Below are 24693 nucleotides of genomic sequence, written 5' to 3' on the forward strand. Positions count from 1 at the left end.
ACAACATGGGATTTCATTGTAAAGAAGACGCACATGAGTCACAGGTGTAGATGTCGTCACCCATTCAGATGCATGATCTCACCGTCACACACTGTGGAATTACACAAGAGGACAGAGGACACTGAGACAACCTTCATCCCAGAACAACTGTGGCTTCTTCAAGACGTGTAGCTAGAGCAACCTACCCATCCAGATTGGCTTCATGACGCTGCGCTCAGGGTCCAGAGGGCGTTACGCCACCCCTCTGGAGGACTTTGTGTTCCTGAGGATATCAAATGGTAAATAGGGAACAACATTTGTAAAGCATTTCTTAATCAAGACATGTAGTTCAAAGGGTATTACCAATGACTTTTACTGTCCTTATCAGGATCACCCATAAAAATTTTTTTTTTTTTTTTTTTTGGGCTTTAATTCTTGCCCTGAAAATTCTCTTGTTCTTAAAATAAAGACCTTCAGAGAAATCAGTGAGTATCTAAAAGTGGTTTATTTAAGACGCTCTCTCGAGAGAAGGAAGAATAGAAAGTCTTCTCCCCCAGCCGGGGTTCAGACCAGATACTTACACAACGCTTCTGTTTTTAGGAGAACTGTTTTTTCCTCATGTTTCCAAAAGCCTGTGTTATGAGACTTCTGTGCCTACTTCTTCCTACAGACAGGATATTGACTTTTCCTACAGTTTTACATTATGCAATAAACACTGTGTAGACGGGATAGGTGATGATACGGCCATGATGTTTGTCTACACGCAGGGTTTCCAGATCGGACTCACAGTTTCCAGCTCAAACATGTCGTGAAACTCGCCCAACGCAACAAAAACCGGCCCAAATCTCATTCACTGTAGAAACTCATGTTAAAACTATGATATTCTTATTTGCATAATAAAGACCACATCATGAGCACAGAGCTGCAGTGAACAAAGAAAGACAACAGGCAGTAAAACAGGCTCCCCAAAGCACAGTGCAATCAGACAACAGTGCAAAAAAGTTATTTAATACTAAGATGAAACATGAGCAAACAAACACCTAAATCCAACTTAATCTTTTAAATTATTGATTAAAAACTATGCAGCTTTCTGGCAATAACTTTCCTCTCGCTGACCCGCACACATGCTCCCCACCACAAATGCACACACACACGACACAAACTAACCAGTCAAATCAGTGAACAGTGTAATCTGACTTGAAAAGCGTACGTCCCTCATCCGAGTGGGTTGCTAGTCCCAGCAAGCATTTGGCCATGATAGACGTGAGACCACGAGCTGGAATACCTGAATGGTCAGTGGAATAAGGCCTGTGAGCAGAACATGTAGTTCACGTACCTCCACCACAAATTCATGATGTTGATTCATGATTCGTGATGTACTCCCCACCTATGTGATCTTCAGCCAGTCGTAAAGGAGGGGCTGAGCAGTTTGCAAAGACGGTGCCACGAAAACAACCTTCACCAGGACTTCATGTTATCAGCGTGTCCTTTGACTCATCCTTTCTCGGGAGCGAATCTCAAATAATCCGAACCTGGTGATTAGCAAGCTGCTAATGAGAGAGAGAATATTTAACAGTTAATGCAAATGATTCTTTAACATTTCATTTGACCATAACAGCCATAACCGTACATCACATTCGATCATCAGAAATAATTAAATGACAGGATGAGAGGCAGGAAAGGGGACATAGACTGCAGGGCTGGTTTCAGGGCCTGGAAGGCTTCCAGCACATCTGGAGTCCAGGGAACCTGTGAAGATGCAGTCAGAGACCTGTCCAGAGTGAGAGCATCAATCCAAATCACAATAATTTGGAAGAAGCTGATGACAACAGGAACACATTCCCAGGGAATGAGAAAACCTGTTTCTTGGTTAGCGGTTTTGGTGTGGAAGACTTGGTGTATCGACTCTCAAACACCTTCATTATTTATTGACCCCATAACACACTCAGTACCTGCAACAGTTCAGTTTGTGGTAATATGATATTAGCTTTAGTGTGACTCTGGGAGGTTTAGCTGAGGTTATTAAGTCTACATCATTTTTTATATTGAGCCCACAAATACTTCATCTAAATCAGATGGAGGTGTAAATGTCATTTGTCTCAGTGGATTTTGAAGTTGAAATGTACATTGATTGAGCGTAATTAGTTCTTGTAGCCTAGTCATGTACAAATTTCCACTTACTTGAGCAATTTGTTGTATATTTGTCATCGGTAATATAAATATAATAAATATAATATATTTCCTTCAGAAAACATACAGATACACAAAAACTTCACAATATTAAAGTCTGCCTCTTTGAAACAGTTTCGGTGAGATGATAAGCCTCACACACTGTGGTCAAAGCTGCAGTGAGGAAGGCAGCCTGCTGTCTCCTATGCAGTGTGATTAGGACTGTTCAGCCTGTTGACCCACTAATATTTCTCCCTTAGAGATTGACAAGATACAAAACCACCACATTTGAAAATTAGATAAATAGGGTTGAAAAACTTCAGTCAACAACCAAAAAATTCACCTGTTTCCCTCTTATCACGAGCGTGAACATGGGAAATTTCAAACGTACATCAGTAACTGTGCATCAGTTAAAATGTGTTTGTTTTTTTCAAGCTCTGCTATTCTATCGTGACCCTGTGCAAACTGTGTATCAGTGCAAAGTGCTTCCTCATTGGATTTAGCAGGTCGTACATGTTTGTGTACATCATCCATTTCTTTCAAGAGAGGTGAGATTTTGGCTGTCGAACTCATCTTACTTGCAGAGGACCCATCTCCTCTTTTGAGGATTTAGGCTACGTTCACAATAAGATCCATGTATGATCCTGGATAATCAGTCACCCAACAGCAATCAAACCGGCAATCAACTATTGTCTAAAAGTGGTTTATTTTAGACTCTCAAGAGAAGGATAGAAAGTGCCTCGCAGGGCGACTCGCTAAGTCTTCTCCCCCAAGCGGGGTTCAGACCAGATACTTATACAGTGAGCTGATAACAACGATGCCATCTTGTCTGAGCAAAGCGTTAGAAATGCTCCTGCAAGGATGGAGTAAGGTAATAGTAATAATGAATCTGTAAATGAAATGAATATATAGGAAAATCACAATTTTCCCAAGATTCTCAGTACACACCAAATTTAAAAAATATATTTTCTGTTTCTGTTTATGCTTTAGCTGTTGTGATGTTACTCAAGGTGCTGGAACTGAGTCCCATTCAGAGAAGTTATTTGTTCTGACGTTAAAATAATTTCACTTCTGAGACAGAACTTGTGTCTCAACTGGGCCGTAACCCGTGGGCCGGCTCGCATGGTGAGGGGACGCAGCAAGAGCAGAAATCATAACAAAGGGAATCTTATTACAGCCATTAAACAAGAGAAGGGAAAACACAGGAGGCCTTTAATGCCTGGACATCTAAAATGCTTACGCAGTGAGAATATATTTGCTCATAAAGCTCTTTGATGGTGGCCCTGTCCGTTCCAACACGCAGGGCTCTGTCTGTGTAAATAACTATGTATTGACCTCCCACCACACAAGATTGAATGTGTTTCCATAGGTGTCATTTGGTACCATTTTGGGTTTTACAGGCCCCACTGTGCCTTAGTCCCTGTAACCGCAGGGGCTCAGGAGTCATGCCATCTCCTCTCGAGCTGTGGCCACCAGTAGGATCTTCCTCAGGCTGAAGATTAGAAGTTGAGTACGAGCTGCGGGGTATTCCTCCTCTTCACACAGCAGAACTATGAAGCTCTGTTTGATGTTAAGTGATATAATGTCTGCTGGACTGTCTGACTCAAGTTACTCAGAGTGTATGTTCTTGTCTCTATGTGTGTTTAGTGTGTGTGTGTGTGTGTGTGGTAGTGAGGGGGGGTGGTCCTCTATGCCAAAGTTGGTGAATGAGGACTCCCCACACAATAAAAGAATGGTATTGCTGACTTCCTTAGGTATGTGTGGTTTGAAACTCAACACAGGTTTACTCAGTGGAAAACCTGGGGCCCTCTCTTATTTATTCTGTATATTTATGAAAACCCCAATTCTGTGGTGCCCTCTGAGTCAAGGAAGAGGTCCCTGCAGCTGAGTTATGGTCATTTTTCAGCTGGGTTAATGCCCTTTGGTGGCGGACTGCTGTGCAATAGCAGGATTCTTCTTGGCCGATTTGAATCGATGGAGAATTTGACCTATTTTTACACTTGTGTCAAAGTGTCAACAGTCTCAAAAATGACTCTTTTGTTACTTTTTTGCTATTTTACTTGAATTTTATCCTTCTAACCCCTCCAAAAAAAAAAAAAAAAAACCCTTCAGACTGAAAACATTTTCAGTCCTTCTCAAAGGTTGGATCATCATCAGTTTCCTTTTTTTATGGAAATGTGACAAAAAGTGTATGGAGTTGTGCAAGAACAGCAGTATGAAGGACACGGTGTAGGAACTGTGTGTATGTACACCAGACACAACAACTAAACAAAACACACCCGCAGACACGTTCATTTACACCCAACAACCAAGTTGAAGACGGAGTACACAGGGGAACCTACTCACATATCGATCAATATCAACATAATCAATTGTTACTATCACTTATCACTATTCCTCAGATATCAAAAATGTAGGTGATCAATGGCAATGAAAGCAAATGAGGGTCCAGATGAAATCTATTTTCCTCTGAAACTTTACTGTGTTCACAAATAGTGAGCTTACCAAGAAATATAGTTGAGACTTAACATTTTGTTTGTTTTTATTTTTCTTTTTTATTTTTAGTTTTTCATCATTTAAAAACAAAACATGATTTTATAAAAAGTACAGGGAGCTTTGTGTCCTTACCTGACAGGCTTTCATACTTCAAATGTTATCAACAACAAATGGTATATATTTTATCATCACAAGTGTCTGCGCGTAAAGAGCTGGTGGAAAAGTATTCTGTAGAAGGCAAATCATTTCATTTAAAAACCATGACAATCTACTTTTATCGAGAGTCAAGTGTTGCTTGTGTGAGATTCACTCTGTATACCCGTGGGTTAGTGTGTAAGCTGAAATCAAAGGACCCTGAAAGCACTGACATGAAACAAAAGTTATAATCCAATGAAATATAAAGCTGTATCTGTGCTCTAAAACCAAATTGTGGGTTTCAGAAACACTTATTTTCCTCAAAAGACTGCGTTTTCAAGCTGAGTTAGACCCCAGTCATTTTGACGAGCTGATTTTCATTGTGGGTACAGTGGAGCAGCACTGACCCCGGCTTTAACCAGAGACTTCAAAAGCCAAAGCAATTACTATGCATGCTTTGAACATATCCTTTTCACAGAGTAACATTCCATTATTCTTCCTGCACTAAAACAACACAAAGTAAGAAAGAAGTAGGAAGTGAAATCGGAGTCCTCCTCTGGTTCCTAAAACATCTGGTTTGGCCTTTGTTTTAAACAACTAGCATCCCCTCTGAGAATAACAGAAGGTTATGTGCACTGTGTGTAGGTAACACAATAATCATTTTCAAATGTTGCTCCAACCACATGTGATCTAATTACCAACACTTAAATTCAGCCTCTCAGTTGGACCACCGACATTCAAGGCAATTTTCTTCCAGACGTTTTCCTAACTATTCATTTATTTCTCCCCCACTACAGGCTCTAAACCATAAAAAAAATATACAGTAATTGTTGCAAATTGATCACTTGTTTTACAGAAGTCGTATAAGTCTCCTTACTTGTCAAACTAATCGATGGCAGGAGGCGGCGCTGGGCGAGAAGAAGAGAGAGTGTCTGTCAGACGGGCCTTGATGCGCCCGCTGCACGGAGATACTCGCATGTAGTGCGGTCGAGTTTGGCCACTGTCATTTCCATGGAATTTCCTGCCATCTGTGTCCAATCGAATTCTCTCACAGATCTGGGTTTGCTTGTAAATATTGGGTGCTGGCTAAAGAAGACTGAAGGAGTTCTGTGAGTTTTGTGCTGACAGCTTCTCTGACTTTTGCGAGACAGTCCCAGACATGGGGATGAGAGAGACTAACAAAGTGTCACAATTTGAGGCTGCAGTGGGAAAACTCAGAGTCTGACTGTCCTGGGTGAACGTGCTTTAATGTCTGCAATTACTCATGAGGAAATTGACTGCATAGCATTTTTCTGACTGTTTTTTTCATTATCTTAATTTCTTTACAAATGAAGCTCTTTATTGCAGATGGCAGTAGGACAGTTTATCGGCCACTTTGTTCAAGATTATTTCAACAAACACTCAGTGAAAGACAGTGAAATTTATACATACTCATGTGGCATAGACAACAAACCAAATGACATTCCTCTTGTACCAACAATGGCTCAGTGTTTTGTTAGTGTAATATCTTCACATTCACCAGACTGCATTAGCGTGCACACAGACACTCATTGTGCACAAACAATGGCAACAATTGAGCTTGTAAACATCTGAAATGCTTTACCGTACTGTATGAATCACACATACGTTTCAGTGAAGCACCTAAAAACTATTGAAAGAATTGTGAATGAATAAATTGATTCATTGAGCTGCAACCTTTGAGTTCTCAAATCAGTGTTCAACTGTGTAATACATGTCACATGATCAGTCTCATTCACAATGACAATTTCTGCCATGAAGTTGGACTTTTTGCACAGCTTACTTGAAATTAGCCCACAAATGCAAAATGGGCAGGTTTAATGATTCATTATAAGAGCTCAGCTCATTACTCACAATTTTGACAGACAAGGGTAACTGTTCCTCCATGTTCACAATTTGTAAGTTACAACGCACACAGTGACTGCCGCGTGTCACAACACGGGAACACTGTTGGACGTCTGCGTGTGGAGGAAAGTGAGACGAGCTGGCAGAGTGAGATGACAGAGTGTGCTGGAGAGAGAGGAAGACAGGTGAATCACATGAATATAATCAGACACACAGAGGGGAGGCAATCAGGCAAAGACACACTGATAGGAACAACGGAGGAAGGACACACACGGGTAGCAGCACAGCACACATACGTGCACCAAGACAAACGGAATCAAACACACTCAAAGACGAACAGGACAGAGTCTTGACTATAGCGATTTTTTTACTTTGTCCCAACGTATTCCGTGTCCCAAGAGACACATTAAGACAGTAACAAGATCAGCTTACTGCCGTCTGAAAGATGTTGCAAAAATTAATGGATTTCTGAAAGGTCACCAATTAACCTGATGCGCATGACTTTGGACCGTGGGAGCAAGCCAGAGTACTCAGAGGGAATGCACACACAACACACACCACACACACACACACACACACAACACACACACACACACACACACACACACACACAGGGAGAACATGCAAACTCCACACAGAAAGGCTGCAAGTCCTGGCCAGTATCTGAACCCAGGACCTTCTTGCTGTGAGGCAAGAGTGCTAATCACTGCACAGGCTATAGCTCACACATTCATTATTCCTTTCAAATGAACAATAGACTTTCCTTATTTTATTGCCTTGATCTTAACAAAGTTCTTAACTTATCTGTTGTTCCTTTTGTGCTGTTTTTAATCCCTTTAACTCACAGAACTGTGATTGTGTTGAAAATTGCTCACTGAAATCAATCTTGGATTAATTTTTGAAGGAATGCAGTGAAGCGCTTCCTCAGCTCATGTAGAAATGTATTATTTCTATATTCTATGGATAGAGCTGCTCGGTTGTTTGAGAAGGTATCCAGAAGAGTGAGATGTGGGGTTCTCTGATGAGAGTACCTCATATTTGTGGTGATTTTGGACGACAAATACCAGTACGGGAAAACACAAAATATAGCTTCGTCTTAAAATTCGTAACTGTTCATTGACCTGTTTTAATTGCCTTTTGTCTTTTAAATTCTCTTCTATTTTCTTAATATCTTGTTGTATTTCTATGACTTCAGTGTAATTTTATGCACTTCTTTGCCTTTGTGGAGCACTTTGAATTTTCTTTGTGTGTGACTGGTGCTAGACCAATAAACTTGCCTTGCTAATGTTTGCATAGAATAGCTATAATTAGCTCTAGTAGTGTTAATGAAATAGAGACTGTGTGCAGGTCCCCTGACAAACATGAACACTGTGGGACAAATACAGCTGCTACATTCAAATAGTATAAATAAATAGTATTGCATGTAAATTTCACTCTTCACTTCAATTATTTAAATTCAAATTAAGCACTCACAGAAATATAATAACTGCAGTTAAGGAATTATACTATAGAGATTAGATTAAATTAAGGAGAAATAACAATGAAAAAATGTCCTGTCAAGCTGTACCGTAATACTAGGAATCTAAAAACTGACTTATGTTTTCCAGTCATGTAACTTATTTTACTGCCTTAATGACTGATTTCAGTCCCGAACACATTTCCTATTTGCTTGTATCAGCTGTTGTGGTCCAGCCTCAAACAAGGTGTTAAAACTGTAAATAAATGGCGACCTGCCAGCAGATTTATTAAAGAAACCATCTCATTGACGTTAGCCTCAGAACTATTTCTTGTGTGTTTATTAAAAAAAGGCGCAGGGATTTACGACATACTTAAATTCAGTTTGCTCATGGCGAAAACCACAAGAACACACATTACACTGGCCAAACTAAAAAAATGTATCATTTTACATAATTTTATCAGAACATAAACACAACATCCAAATATGGAAATGTTATCTGTAAATAACACAATCAGTACAATAATCTGGGTCGCAAACATATTTTAAAATAGAAACATGTAATTATTAATTAATGCAATAAAACAGCTATAAAAACTTGATAACGCAGAAAATCTGTCAATATATGAATCTTTTTTACTTTTTTGTCAATGTTATTTTTCAGTTAGATTCCAAAAGATGTTTTTAGACAAACACACAAACACTGAGCACATCTCTAAACAGAAAAATGTGTCAAGAGTCTCTCGCATATCTTAAACACATTTCAACCTGAGAAAATAGTCTTTGTAATCTGTGCTTGGCAAAAGTTATTTCCGTGAACCAGCCATTCTTGCACCACAGTTTTATTGTGTTTTTACAAGGATTTCGACAAACAGAGTTCCAGGCTTGTGTTTGTCGAATGGCTCTGGTTTTATTGTAGTTTCAAAGGGTTGTTGGTTCTGTTTTGATACAACTGAAATTTATAGTACAGTGCAGTTGTATCATGTTCATTTGCTGAAAGAAATAACTCGATTCTATCAAGAAATGCAGCAGACACTTGGTCTGAGGGTGTGGTGTTTTAAGGTTTTGTCAGTCCAGAAACTCTGGAGTGGCTACATCACGCCGCTGGGATTTACTGCTGTCCACAAACAGAGCAGCCTCTTGTCTGGCTTTGAAGCGCCTCCTGATCCCATGCCGAGTCTGGCTCTGGAGCCGTGTCGCTCACCAGCCTTATAAAGGTGTCTGTCACCAGGCCAGACGTCCTGGTTGCGTCTGCCAGCCAAGTGCATCACGATTTGTTGGTCTGCTGCTCCGTCAGGCTGTTGGTCCACCATCATTGACTGATGCTTTGTGCACTTACACTGACGTGACTCCTCTGTCAAATTATAGGATGTGGCTTGGCCGAGGGCTACTTGTAAAACTTTGTGATTGTCTGTGATTAGTCTTGGCAGTGTGCACGTTTGTGGGTGAAATCCTGTTATGATAGTGCCTGTCAGGCCTGAGCTGTGGCTGCTTGTGGCTTTAATGTGGTTTGTTGACAGTGCACATTTCTGGTATATTAACAAATGTCTTTAAAGCATTTGACTTGATGACAGAAGATGTGCTTCGTCATAATCAATCACTGCCACGGTGCTTTGTGTTTTTTTTTTTTTCACTGTCCTTCCCAGATATCAGTGTGTGCTCAGTGTCTCCGAGCACGGTCAAATTGAAGCCTATGAAACTGTACCGGCATGATATCAGGCCCCGCTTTCCACTAATGCTCACGTTTATAGTTATTTTGTCATTTCTTTCTCTTGAAATGTGCACGAGGGACTGTAGATACTGCACATGAAATACCAGTGCTTTTTAACTCAAAGTTCAACTTAAAAAGCAAAAACAAATGGCATGTGTTATTATTACATTAATGTAATAATAATGTACTTTCATGAAGGCAACGTGCCAGTATTCAAAAGACCACTTTTCTGTCTGTGTGTGTGTAAATAGATTAAGAGAGTAAGAGAGACAATAACTCAAGAATAATTCATAAGTTACTTACATAAGCAGGCATTTGTTGTTTTAGTCATTCCTAAAATAATTAAATATAAAATTTGAGTAATCTGCACAACATTGACTATTACCAGCAAGAAAAGGAAATTCCTTAATGATCTCTGACAGGGGTCGGACAGTTTTATGATAAAAGAGCCACTTCTGCCCCGTCCCACCAAATAAAATATGTCTGGAGCTGCAAAACATATTAAATGCTACTTTAAATATAGGAAGCATGAGTTTATATTGCATTTATAAAATTGAAGAACATGGCATATTAAAGGATATTGGAAAAGTTCAGACTCACTTTAAAAGCAAATGAAATATAAAGTATGTGAATAATCAGCAGGCCTCCATAATCAAAATGTAACAGGGAGTCTAAAAGCTACAAAAATGTGTTTACAGGGAGTCTGTCCACATTTGCTTAAACAGCCTATTTACCATACCCCAGACTGCTTGCTGTGTAACAAAATCACAACAACAATAATGGTTTGTTTGCATGTAATTGTGTTATGACTACAGGAAACCACTCCAAAGAGGTTCAGGAGTGGCTGCAGGTTTCCTCATCGAGGAGATTTTTGTGTCATATCATCCAGCCTGTGTTTCTATTTTTTATTTGAATGCTCACATTATGTGGTGATATTTCGATTTTGCTGAATGTTGTTTTTTAATAGTTGTTGGAAACCTGAATATCCATCTGACTTAGTATCAATTAAGCTTTGTTTTGTTTGACAATGGCAGCTTGGAAGTCGTGAGAGACACATAAATGTGAGAAAAAGCATGAAAAAGCATGTTTTTCTTGGAATCACATCAAATTGGTTGATTTACTTCCTACAGTCATGCAACAATCTTAATGTTGCATGATTTTTGGAAGCATGTCACACGAATGCCTTCAGTTTTCATTCCAGCTCCACTTGCTCAACATTTGAACGATACTTTCTTTAGGTTTGCATGACAATGACACAATGAAATCATCAATTCCTTTTCAGACACTCACAACTGTGTTATAAAAGAAACATGAGAGTCTTTCTCCACTCATGAGACCGTCATGCAGGACAAATAATAATACATCAGTTTGAAAACACAAAGTCTCCTTCCAGTCCAACCATTATGTTCTCATCAGACAAAGAGCAAATCAGGGTTCATAAAAGAACGGCGACCTGAACCTCCATGAAGACCACACTGACATGCTGACGCACTTTGTGAAATCTAGATGAAGCTTTGTTTGTCACTGTCAAACTAGTTTGTTTATAAAGCGGACATTGGATGGATCATTTAAACTGCTGGTGACAAGAAGGCCTTGAAGTGACTTTAGCAATTGAAACTGAACTCATGTCATTGAACTCATGGCATTCGAGCATTGTTTTAACAGCGTTTTCATATTTCAGTCACCTAATGCACACAATCACGCAGATTGTGGTTGTAGTCAAGTTCTACTAATATTTCTAATCAACATTTGATCATATTGACATCTGTTGCATCAAAATTCAAGTACTGTATCGTCTTTGGTGATAAAACAGAGACACAGGAGGCAACAAGAGTTGTTTTGATTTCTCCATGACAGTTAAAGTAATGTGTGCGGCTAATTTTATTTGCATTGAACAAATTTACAGTATTTTTCCATGCAGGTCTTTACTTTCTTTTCACCATCTCAGTACACTTTTACTTTAGTTCAAGTTGAACTGATGGATTTTTCTGCTTTCCAAACATCTAACCTGACAGCAGGGCGTTTGAATACAGCCTGAATACAGCCTACGAATAAATGCTCCTAAGAATAAATCAACTCAAGTTCCAGTTAGTTCAGCTCATGCACGGGAGATATTTGAAGACAACAAGCACAGAGTGAGAAGACATATTGAGTGTGATAGTTAAGCGAAGGAAGCTTAGCAGTGATGAGGCTGACAGAATCTTCGACATGCATTCATTCTTCCTTCATCCATCTATTGTGTGAAAGAAGAGAAACTGAAGCCGTCAACGTGAACAACAGAAACTGGCAGAAATGTCTTATAAAGGGTTAACTTTTAAAACCCTTATATATCATATTTTTTTATTATTTAGTTGAGCATTGAATTAGCTGAATTGGTGCTTTCAGCATCTCTATTTCAATAAGGAGGTTTCGGCGTCTGTAGTTGCCTCAGTGCTGTTGACCGCATGTTGTTATCTTTGTTCTTCACAAAGGGGACTTGTGAAGCTCCACCAGTGACGAGGTGTGACCACCAGGTGGTGACATGCACAAGTGTAAGGTTTTAATTATATTAATCAGTTGGGACAGCAGAGGTAATTGTTGGCTGTGATGTTCGGTAGGAGGTTGATGAAATTATGCACGGACGGTGTTCGCTCTTCAGTGTGTGCTCCACGGTGATATTTCAGCCCCACACCTCAGGGTGGGATGTGTGTGTGTGTGTGTGTGTGTGTGTGTGTGTGTGTGTGTGTGTGGGGTCATGTTCTGCTGTGTTTGGGTTCTGACTGACAGCGCCCTCGCTTTCAGCAGTGTGGTAAAGGAGCTGCTCTTCGGGTCTTGGCGAGCGCCGAGCCTGGCACTGGGATGGGGCGGTTGGTGGGTGGGTAGGATGATGGGGTTGGGGATCGGAGCGTTCTTGGCTGCCAACTATTTGTTTTCGTTCATGACTGCGGTTAGCACTGCTCCATTTGAAGAGCCAGGTATTTTGAGGACGCCTGCTTCCCGCAACATGTTCCCTCCTTTCAATAAAGACAGGAGAACTAATCATTCACCGGCCGCTGCATTCATCAGCGGGACTTAAAGCTGTGAAGCCTCTTCTTAGGAACAACCACTAGTGTCCACATATTTAAGCCTGAGTTCATCACAGCTGTCGTTTGTCTCTAACTGAATGCAAATGATTTCTTAAATGCAGAAATGGTCTTGACTCTTCAGCTGGAGCCACATGAGTCCCTGTTCCACACTCTGAGGTCTATCCTCTGTATTGGACTTTCTAACAGCTAATCAGGGTTATTATGAGAATAAAGCTGACCATGAGAAAAAAAAAAAAAGGAAGGGACGAAGATACCTGGCTGTGAGTGACTAAAAGCAGCTTGAACATATTGATTTTATCCTCATGAAAGTTCTCCTGTCTGCTGGTTCTCGTAATCCGGCTACAAAAACACTGACATTTCTCTACTCCAGCAGTAATTTAATCGAGTTTTTTCTTCCTTCACCGCACACCTGCTTTAAGAAGAGCTTCCTCCCTAGACGTTGTTATTTTCATTTACTTGTGCCCCCAGGTTTTCAATCATACATCCATTACTAAGCAAACAAATAAGTTCCGGGCCTATGCGGCAGACACAAATATAGACATGAGTTATGAGATTCAGAGAAGCCGGGAAAGGCTTTGGACCTTATATGCAACATCTGCACCGGACAAGACGCACAACCGAGCATCCCACTACAAAGTCTCGCAGTCTGCTGTCACACACTTGTACGTGTTGACCTGTCTCGTGTTGAAAAGGAGGGAGGACGGAGAGGGAGAGACCGTGGCAGATGGCGGTGTGGAGGCAGACAGGAATAAAATGATCATTATTAACTGTTTAAGTGCTGAATGTTATGATTTATGGAGCCAAAGTGGGGCCAGTTCAAGTGTCACACTGGATTTCCAGAGGCATCTGTCTTGTGGTTTTGGCAGCTTGTTGTACCTTGGGTTCAGATGTTTGCATCACACTCCTGACATCCCGTTTTTCTTTCCTAACACCCCCTCTCCATGTCACGCACACACACGCACGCACGCACACACACACACACGCGCACACACAACACACACCACACACACACACACACACACACACACACACACAACATGGCCTCTGTCTCTACTTTAAATACAGTATACCTCTGATCGCAGTCCTTAAACCATCTATCCCTTCGCACATCTGCTTTTCATTGAGTCCTGCATGTCTCCGAAGACTTGAACGCATTAAACGCTGGCACAAGTGCAGTCTCACTCTAGCACTTAACACAGCCCTTAGGTGACTTAAAAGGGAGAGGCGAGAATTATAGAAAATGAAGTGTCACCAAAAAAAAATCGCCCCAGATTACCACCAATTACACTTAATAATGCTGTCCCGACCATGTGTTGATCAGATGGTGGACTTGTGTTGTCTGAAAAGAAATAATGACACTGAATAAAGTGAAAAGGAGCAGGATTCACTGAGGAAGACAGCCGCTCAGATTTTCAGCTATCCAGTGCTGTCCTTCGATCTTTTCCTGTAGTGTATAGATCGGTATGCTCTGTACGGTAATTCAGTCATAACTGCATATCTCAGGATAATAGCCATGTTGTTCCAGAGGGGTTAAGTTCTCTCAGATTGGAGACATATGTCTGCTCTGCTTTATTAGTCATTTATTAGTCATTGAGGTCATTGGAGAGATTTTTAGCCAAGGCACAACACTGCTGAACTTGAACATGACTCTGATCATCTGCCCCGAGGCAGCCTGAATAGGTGTACTATTACAGCGCACCCAAACTGAGCTGTGATCACCAATGCTAAATTCACCCAGTTATGTGAGGCATGTTTAACAATTAACGCAATCATGGTCACTCCGACCGCAGCTTTTCCTCTGCAGCGTGAGTCGTGCCCTAATTATCAGAATTATCGGGTCTGTGTTCGTCCACTGTGCCTGCCTATTGTTTATTTTTCAGGGTCCGCGGTCACAGTGGCTGCATTAATCAGCAGGGAGAGGATTAGAAAAGCCTTTCCACTCACGATCATGATGCATCTGAGTTTTATAACTCCGTGCTCCGCGTTCCCCGTGGACTTTGAAGAGAAGGAAACATGACAAATGGATGACTTCAGAGCAGGTTTATTGGAGGGTGATTGGAACCTTGTTTCTCTCCACAACCTCAGCCAAAAATAATCAAACATATCCCCAAACAAGTTCTCAAATAACCACGTTTATCCCTTTATAATTGCAATCTCATTTGAAGTATCAGTTTATGCGCCCGGGTGCGGTGGAGCGCACGTACTGGCATGCTGCTGCTTGGTTGTTAACGTCTCCTCAGCGCTGTAGTTTTCATGCGACGCTCACTGGAATGAAGGTGGTGGTTTAATTATACAGGAGAGGAGACAGAAAAGGCAAGAGATACCCTGCACTGACATTTATGGAACCGAAGATGCCACTTTAGGTGTAACAGTGTTAGATCTAACATTGTCTTTTCAACACACACTGTTTGTTACTCATTTTAGAGGAAGGGGTTTTTTCTTTTTTTCTTTTTAATAGCAGTAGAGTTCCCATTATCACTGTGTCTTTAGCTGTCTCTTTATGAGCATGAGCCAGCACATCTGTACATGGTCTCTGCTCTGAACCCAGCTAACACTTGCCCCCGGTGCTTCTGGCGCTGTCCTGCCCCACCTCCCCTCTGTTTCTTTGTGCCACTGCGTCCCTGATCTCACACTCTTACAGCATCACTCCTGACTGAACCACAGTACTTGCAACTGTGTGTATCAGCGGGCCATCCCACCCGACTTATTCTGAAAAGGTTACACACGCTGATTACTCTCCCAAGCTCAGTTTCTGTTGTAGGAATATTAGAGGTTTAGACCATGAACCTAAAGCAGAATAAGTTATTTTGCTTTCTTTGAACTTGATCCAGAATGCACTGAACTGAACACGCAGATTCTTTTTTGCTCATATTTTGTTGTTATATTCTTGTTTTGTTAGTACACAATATTTCTATGTTCCTTTCAAGTTTTAACCTTATCTTTTATTTATCCAATTATGAACTCCTTTGTGCAGTTGCAACAGAATAATGTACAACGAACACTTGTCATTCTTACAGCCCAAAAGCTGTCTGATTTTTTTTTGTTGAATCAAACATCAATCAAACAACTAACTCCTCTGCTCCTTTTATCAACTTAGTGTTCCAACGGGACAAAGGCAGGATGCACCGTGGGCAGGTTGCCAGACCATCACTTGACAAACATAGAGAAACAGACAAACACACCTACAGACAATTTAATCTTACTACTGGACCTCAAATCCATGTTTGCAGCACTAATGCTCACACTAGGAGAGGATGAGTTTTAGATATGAAAACAAGTGATCCCACCGCAAACCTTTCAGAAATTTGTATGTTTTACTGTGGTTGTGATTATTGAATTATGACAATAGATTTAAGAACTGAAGGAACTGATCTACAGGTCCCAGGACTCAAAAAACCTGATTATATTTATCTCCTTCAACACTTTTGCTTATGTCCCACACTTCACTCATTTCACCTACAAAGAAAACCACAGGGCAGCGGGCTCAGTGAAACTCACAGAATCCAGTTCTGTCATTTTTTTCTAACAAATATAACTCTAATTGTTACATTATCTGAAATTTATAGCATGTCATGAATTAAAGACAAGGATAAAGCTGTAAGTGGAACTCTCCCATCCATTCCATGTATGGCGGCTGTGACACTGTGCGTTAAAGGCCATCTAAACCATGAGCAGATCCTCGTCCACGTCTCCCAAACCAGCTGACTGAAAGTAAATATCTACTTGACGTCTAAATAATAATGTATTTAGGTTGGGAGGCCTTTCAAATAGTTTTTGGTGACGTCTGTTTGTGTATGATTGAAGAGCTTATGCCCTCATGTTGTATTTGGAGGGCATTCCCAGTGCTGAAAAACAAACTATTGTCCACACGCTTCCAGTTTACGATCGAATGGGATTCGTCACTCAGCACACCAGAGTAAGAGCAGATTTCCGAGGAATGCTTGATACATCTGGAGTTGAAAATTAGAAGAAGACATTAAAAGAAATTTCACAATGATGCCGCGTGAGGTCTCATGTTTTCTTACCAGAAAACACATTGTGTGTATCGTTGTGGTCTAATAAACGTGTTGGGTGTATATCCCTCAACAGAATATATTTGCATTGTCAATTCCTTGTCATGTTTTGCTTTTTTTTTTTTTCCATTTCCATCTCTTCATCTTCCATTTATTGGATTATTCTTGTTCTGCTTTCGGATTGAGCGAATCCAAAATAATTAGAGTAGTCAGCTAGAAACTAATAAATAATACTGCCTGAATGTTTTAGAACATTCTTCCATAAAAATAAAATAAAATGCTGTTGAATTACAGAACCTCTCCTGGACACTCCCTGAATTTTTAAATGGATTGATTATCTATATTCTCCCTTGGTTCCCACTGTAAAAAAAAAAAGTCCAACTGAGAGTCAAAGTAATATAAATTGTTACAAATAGGTTGCTGCCTTGCTCAAGAGACCACCCATTTGCTCCACACATAAAAATATAGATATATCTTTTTCTTATTCCTGAAACCACTCGTTCTTTTGTTCACATTCACACAAATACAACACACACCAATGGACTCTTTCTCTCTCCTCACCTGTCGCTGCTGCTGGATGTTTTAAATTTCACCTCCCTCCGCTGCTCCACTGGCTTCCACCTCCTGATCAAGCTCTCCTCTAACACACAATGAAATGTTCAACGCTGAATTACCATAGCACATTCAATATAAACTGAATTCACTGTTGGGCTCCATCCAAGCCACCATATGCTGAGGACCAGGCTCCTTCCCTAACCAGAGCATGACTGATTCTGTTGATGTAGCAAAGCTTTAAATCACTGCAGCGCAAACTTTCTGCAGCGTGGGGCTCAAGACCTTTAGCACTCTTTTCACACTCTGACTTTAACTTCCTGGATGCACTCTTTAGGTGTTTTTGTGATTTTGATATTCGAGCCCAGTTTGTAATTGCCATCATGAAGGTTGAACAGCGGATCAAAGGCACGGAGGTCTTTGTTTTTTCATCCTTTAAATATTCTCTTTCCTTTTTTTTTGTTGTAGTAATTGAATTAAGGTCATGTGTGACAGTCTCAGGTGATGTTATTCTCTATATACAGCTGAAAGACAAATTTGAAATGAATGCTCATAAGTAAATAAAACTACTGTCACCTGAGCTTTATAATGCAAAATGAAAAATTTAAATATCTTGTGGAAAAATGGGACTTTGTAATTATTATTATAGCTTTTTCTATATAGCTTATTTTTTTCTCTTAATACCTTCGGGACAGATGTTTCAAACTACCAGCTCTCCGGCCACTTCAGCCCCTGGTCCTGATTTGATGCTAATAATATATTTTATTCATCTCTCTTGGGGAATTGCATTGAACCCATCCTATTTCTAGGAGGTGAACTGCCACAGTATGGCGCTCGGGAGAGCAGCTGGGGTTCAAAGACCTTGCTCGAGGACTCACACTGGCAACTTGGAACCTATGAAACTCAGACCCCACGTCCATTTCTATAACCTCTCGTCAATCACTGCTCTTTAACTGATGCTATTCGATGTCAAACATATGATTCCATTGGTTTAATTTTCTGCGTTGATTTTTTTTTCTCACAGTTAAAATAATTATTTGCATTTTGTTTCCAGTTAAAATTATGATAAACAATTCCATTAAAACTGCACAGAATTTTTTTAAATTAACACATATGGTAGTTTTTTTTAAGTACAGATAAATCAAATATATGAGTAAATGATGTAATATGTCTCCCCAGATGTGAGATTATTGAATATTTCAAATTTAGGCACCAAGAAAAAGATCTGCATCCACTGTTTGTGGTTTACTTATCCACATTTTCAGAAGAAAGTTTTTCCCTTGTAATACTCGAACACTGAAATACAATGAAATGACAGCGCCAGCACTAACCCCCAGCTCAGCTTGAGTTATTTTCAGTTAAAAATAACTCCATCCATCTAGCCATCCATCCATCCATCCATCCATCCATCCATCCATCCATCCATCATCCATCCATCATCCATCCATCCTCCATCCCTCTGTCCGTCTATGCATCCGTTTATCTTGGTACACTTGAATGCAATTCAGCCTCACTTCTGGCCAAATCAAAGATTACAGTATAAACTCACTATCTGGATGTTTTCCTCAGTATTATAAAACACTTCAAACAGAAAAAAACAAAACAGAACTCTGGTTCGATGCTAAAGCTGTCGCAATTTTGTGTTCATGACTTCTTTGAACTGTTCCACATTGACTCAAAATCAATCATATGCAGTATGACGGAGATGAGATTGTAAACCTGTGCTCTTTTGGAGTTAAGTGTTGCCAAAAATAGTCTTTTTTTTTTTTTTTTTTTTTAAATTCCATTTTCAAAATGAGACTGTTCCTCCTATTTGGAGACCATATGATCTGAAAGTAGCTTATACACAATTCCTGATCTGTTTTTGACATAGTGTGCCATTTTCTTTTTCAGAATATTTTTAATAATAATAATAATAATAATAATAATGTTTCTGGATGGCTGCTCCAAATACTTTTCAGGTACTTTAAGTCCTGAGATCAGGCTTGGTGTTGTGCAAAATAAATGCCAGCTTAAGCTCAGTGTGGCCGTTCTTCCTGTGATATCTGGCAATGAAAACTTATGCAAGCGATCCAGGGAGATTGTGCTGCAAAATAATGGTTGTATTATTAGCCTTTCTTAGTCCAACAATTTGCAGACAGGACAGGTAGCCAGTGTTCCAGGACCGCCTGTCTTCTCTCAGTCTTTAACTCATTCACAAAGTGAGCTCTTTCCTGGAACTCAACCGCCCTGCATTGTAGAACAGAGCAATGATTATTGTCTTGTAATCCACATTTATTGGGCTGCCTGGTGTGGATCTGTTTTTAAAAAGGCAGATGACTATACGTGTGTGAGAGAAAGCATGTGCATCCAGTCAAGTTCTCATTGACCAAGTGCCAATCCATTAAGAGCTTTATAATGACAGTGTTTTATTTGCTTGTTTGTGTTTCTGCGTGCGTGTGCATTGACAGCCATGGCCTTATTAAAAGGATCTGTGATGATATTAGTCATCTCCACCCTGATTCATGTCACTTCTGGCCATCCTGATTGAATTACTCCTGACTTGAGGCAGGGAAACAGTTGGCTTCCACTCAGCAGGCCTTGAAACATTCATCAGCCAGCAAGTGGTGAAAAAACAATATATAAAAAAAAAGAAAAGAAAAAAAATAATCCAAAATTTGATAAACAGAACAATTTGTATAGTTTGAAAAGAGACAAGAGCTCAGAGACATCTAGCCTTCTGTTAGCAGCTCTGAGTGAAACCAGCGTTGTTTCTGTGGTCCCCTGGCGATGCTGCTCTGTTTGTGTTGCTCGCTTTCCCTTTTCTCCACTTCTTTGTGTTTCTGCTCTGACCCGCAGCAAGACAAATGCAGAGGAGGCTGTGGACACATTAGCTGGAGAAGGACTAAGTGAAAAGATGTTCAAAGAATTGAGGCCACAAAAAACTCTTGGCGTGTATAGCTTTAGTTTAATCTCATATTTTCATTTTCTAACGCTGTTTCTGTGTTTCTCTTCTCAGCCCATCTGCTACTCTTGTTGTTTTTCTTTATCTTATTCATACATCCTGACGTTTGCAGAATATATTCACATTCCATTTGTTTTCTCCTTTTATATCTATTTCACCTTTTTACTATTCCTTTTTAGTGTTTCTTTCAAATGTTGAATGTTTGGGTGATTTTAATAATAAGAACTCATGGTGTGGGATAACATTATCAATAACATTGTTAGGAGAAAATTAAATTTGAGAAATTGAGTTAAGAAAGTTGGACCAGGGGACGTGTGCTCTCTTGCGCATAAGTGTGTGGGGATATCGGCTTTCCCTTTACAAACATTTCCTCACACACACACGAGCCCTCCTCTCTTCTCCTCTATGTTCGTTTTGCCTTTGTCTTATTTTCTTCATTGCTGTATTGCTTAGAAAATAAGGTCCTGATGATAAAAATATAAAGCTTAAGTTGTGTGATGCCAGCCTGATTCAGGAAATACTACAATAAAAACTGGCACTGATATTTGATAATGTGAAACATCAATGTTATCATAAATGTCTCCACAAACCACATTGTTTGCTTATTAAAAAGAATGATTTATTTTGACATATTGTTATACTATTACATTTTTTTGAAATGTAAACTCAATGACGCCAGTGAAGACCTGTCTAAATTAAAACCAGGTCATTTGTGATTTTTTCTAAAATGTTACACATCACCTATCATTTAGAAAAAGAGGTCATTGGTCATATAATTTCTTCAGGAGAATTTTTTTTGTGCTTAGACTGAAAACTTTGACTCTGACCAGCTGCACCTGTCATACACTTATTTGAACTTGTTGGAATTTTCTTATTCATCTAATTTGTACTTTCAGTTGGACAAAAAAAAGTCTGAGCCTTTTTAACATAACAAAGACATTCAGATTTAGTGACTACAGGATTGTACAGAAGTCATTTCTCCAATATAACTTCCTGCTTTCAATTTCTGACGGTCACTCATTATTACTGTGTTTCTCACTGTGCTGGTTTCGAATGTGTGACACACTTTTCCGTGATTAGACGGGTCTCAGAGGAGTAACCATAATGGCGGTACTTCATGAACACAAAGCCGCAAAGCTCTTTTTCTGTAACGTCTGGTCGTTTTTGAGCTTGAAACTTTCTTGTGATAAGAAGGTGCACTTGCCCAATCCTGCAGTAGTGACAGGATGCGGTTATAAGGTTATCGTTTTAGTGATCACACTTCACATATAGCAATCAGTGCGAGCCGTACTGCCACCAGTTGATTAGTGTCCGGGCAGCTCTCCATATATTACTTGTTGCACTAGATACAGATGTTTCAGCCAACAATAATTTCTCAGGAGAATGATAAAGTATAAACCTTCATCATGTCACTGATGGCACGAATCCCATCATGAACTAATGAATTCTCCAGAACAGCCAGCAAAGTTTTGAGTGCAATCTGCTGAGCCAGCTTTTAATTTTAAAGGAACCGGCAGGTCACTGCAACGTGAGCTAGATACATGTCAGAGATCATGACATGTTACTAGTGTGGGAAAGAATATTGTAAGTGCTCGTATGTAGTTAATGTTTTAGCTGCCTGCTGATCATTTGTAAATTAGCATCTTTAGTAATTTAGTCCTCACTGGTTCTTTTGCAGAAAATGGCATCTACTGCTCAGAGAAAGAGTCAAATGTTGACCGTGGAGATGCTGAGGGTTCCCTGATGCGATGTGGGCAGAGCCTGCCACCGTCAGCAGGGGGTCACACCGAGGGGGTTTACCCTCAGAGCCTTCAGTGCAGCAGACCCTCAGCTGACCTCCTTCTGCAGCACGACTCTCACCAAGACAGGAGGTAAACTGTTTCTATTTTACATTTTGGAATTGTTTTTTTTTTTTTTTTTTTTTTTTCTAGTTCCAGTTTTGTAACATCCCCATTTGGTGTAGTGTTACTGTAATCTGCAGGCACAACGTGTTTTCTATTAACTTCCCTGTCGTGAATCCCATGTACACATATGTTGCCGAAAAGCTTTGCCCAGTCTCATAAAACACACTAAATGGGTCCAAAGCACACCTTTTATGTTCCACTAATGCGATTCCTCTGTTGTTCAATCTTTGACTACTGTTGGTGAAGGCTGAAGGAATTTCCAGTGTCCACCTTCTTCCCCCTCTCGCCGTCTCTCCTTTTATCCTCAGTCATGTAAAGGAAAGTGCTCCTGGACAGACAATCATTTCTCTCATATTGTCTTTCAATATTTTCACTACAGCCAAACAGGAAATGGTGCTCCTGGGTAAAAAGAGATGGGGGGGGAGGGACCAAGTCTTTATTAATAACAACGATGACAAAGTCTGCCGATGGCTTTCTCTCGTCCGAGCTACCGTTAACTCTGTTTTTCCCCCTGGTGTACTCAGAGGGGAAGGGACAAAGACGATACCTTCATGAGACAGCCCGGAAAAAAGGGAGCTCTTCTCACATCACTCAGAGGCTTTGGACAAAATCCATAATGAGCCAACTGACAGGAATGATTATGTAGGAGATCACAGCAACGCATGGAGAAATCTGACCTGGCTTCCCTATTCAGCAGGGCAAAGATTCCCACCATAATACACAGTATTGTAAATGGTGACCCTTCATAGGCTGCAATTATGCCACCAAAACAGGTGACTCCTTATTTATCCCCGATGTTGGGTTGGGTTTAACCCTTTTGTGTCATCAAAGCCTGTCAGATGGACACAGTAGCCAGTGGCCTCTCATTCTCAGTAGTCTTCCAGCCCTCCCCCACTCTTTCAATCTTAAACCCCCATTCATATCTTCTCAAAACAGAAAGATCTTGTTTCTTTTTATTCATAAAAAAAACATTTTGGGAATCCAACAGTTTTACTACGTGTCGTACAGCAACATTTATGTTACTGTATTTTAAATCTGGCCTATACGCTTCTAAAATTTTAACCATGATTCCAGGTACGAATGATAAAGGACTAAGTTGAAGTTTTTAGGTCAGTAAAACTCATTTACGATTACTTTTATATAAACTGAGTGAAAGACGAGAAGGAATGAAGTGGCGAGCGACAGAACACTGACAATGATGCTGACGGGACGAAGGAACCAGCTCATATCTTTCAACAGGCACAAAGCAAAAAGCTCTCATGCGCTCTTTGTGTTTTTCTCTTGCAGATCCTCCTCTGCCTTGCAGAGGACCCTGCCGGGGGCCTCACCCGGGCTGAGCTGCAGTGCCAACGGGGCTCACTCCGCTATCCCTTACCCGATCAAACAAGAAAACTCAATGGGCTACAAGCTCTCCAGCACGGTGTCCGGAGCCCAGAGCTCATCTCCAGCCAGGTTTCAGGCCTGTAGGGCAAGCCAAGCTTTGGAGGTGCCAAGGGATGAGATAGCCGCTTTGCACGTTAGCAACAACAGCAATGGCGTATGTGCAGTGAGCGGCGTTGGTAGCACCGTGTCAGGGGACGCAGTGCAACCGTTTAATAATGAAGATGGCTCCTCCCCACTGGCTTTGTCTCCAACTGACTCCCGTCATTCAGCGCGGTTACTCGTGCTAGTAGTCTGAAGAGACGCTGCCTGTCCTTGGCTTCACAGTCCACCGCCGCCGCTGGCACCGGCAGCGTCGCCGCCACGGGCTCTCCATCGACTACTGGCGCCGCTTCTGAGGAAATCAATATCACTGCAATCATCTGCTCCTCCTCCCAGATGTCAATGGTTGCCTGCGTCAACGGGTTCCACGCTAACCTCTCACCCAGCCACACCAGCAGTGCCGGCTTCTCCTCCTCTTCCTCCTCCTCTTCTACGTCCCCACCCTCTAACTACTGCTCCCGGGAAGCCCCCCAGAGGCCCCCACCTCACAGCAGCCCCCAGCAGGCCACCCTACAGGAGAGCTGTCAGCTGTCTTCACCTGCCACCTGCCTGCTGTCCCTTTCCTCCTCCTCTTCGTCCTCTTCGTCGGTGTCATTAGTGGATCCGGAGCAGGGCCACGGGCAGAGCCTGGGGCTGTGCGAGGAGCCGGGCTCCATGCTGCGGGGGCGTGGGGCTGGAGGAGCGGCCAGGGGAGAGGTGGGAGGAGGAGGCGGCTCGGACGGGTTGGCGCTACTGATGAGCGGGGCCCTGATGTCTGGAAACCTGCATCCGGGCCCTGAAGCCGGGGTCCTCCTGGATGGAGGCCAGAGGTCTGTGTCTTCCCTTAAGCAGGAGCCCCTCGACGACTTCTCTCCCAGCGAGGACGAACTCTTTCAGCACAGCTATCATCACCATCACATGAGTGGTCGAGGTGGGCACCTTCGT

General features: G+C 41.1%; 1 protein-coding gene across 1 annotated transcript in view; it reads left to right on the top strand.

Annotated features, from left to right (window-relative positions):
- Positions 1–202: 202 nt before the first annotated feature.
- The window catches only part of LOC115382069 (dentin sialophosphoprotein-like), a 28064-nt gene continuing 3573 nt past the window's right edge, over positions 203–24693 (top strand). Inside the window, 4 exon segments of the mRNA XM_030083711.1 lie at positions 203–278; positions 22062–22254; positions 23575–23948; positions 23951–24679. Of these exon segments, the coding sequence (XP_029939571.1) occupies positions 203–278; positions 22062–22254; positions 23575–23948; positions 23951–24679 (1372 nt within the window).

This window comes from Salarias fasciatus, chromosome 23 (assembly GCF_902148845.1).
Source record: "Salarias fasciatus chromosome 23, fSalaFa1.1, whole genome shotgun sequence".
NCBI lineage: Eukaryota > Metazoa > Chordata > Actinopteri > Blenniiformes > Blenniidae > Salarias > Salarias fasciatus.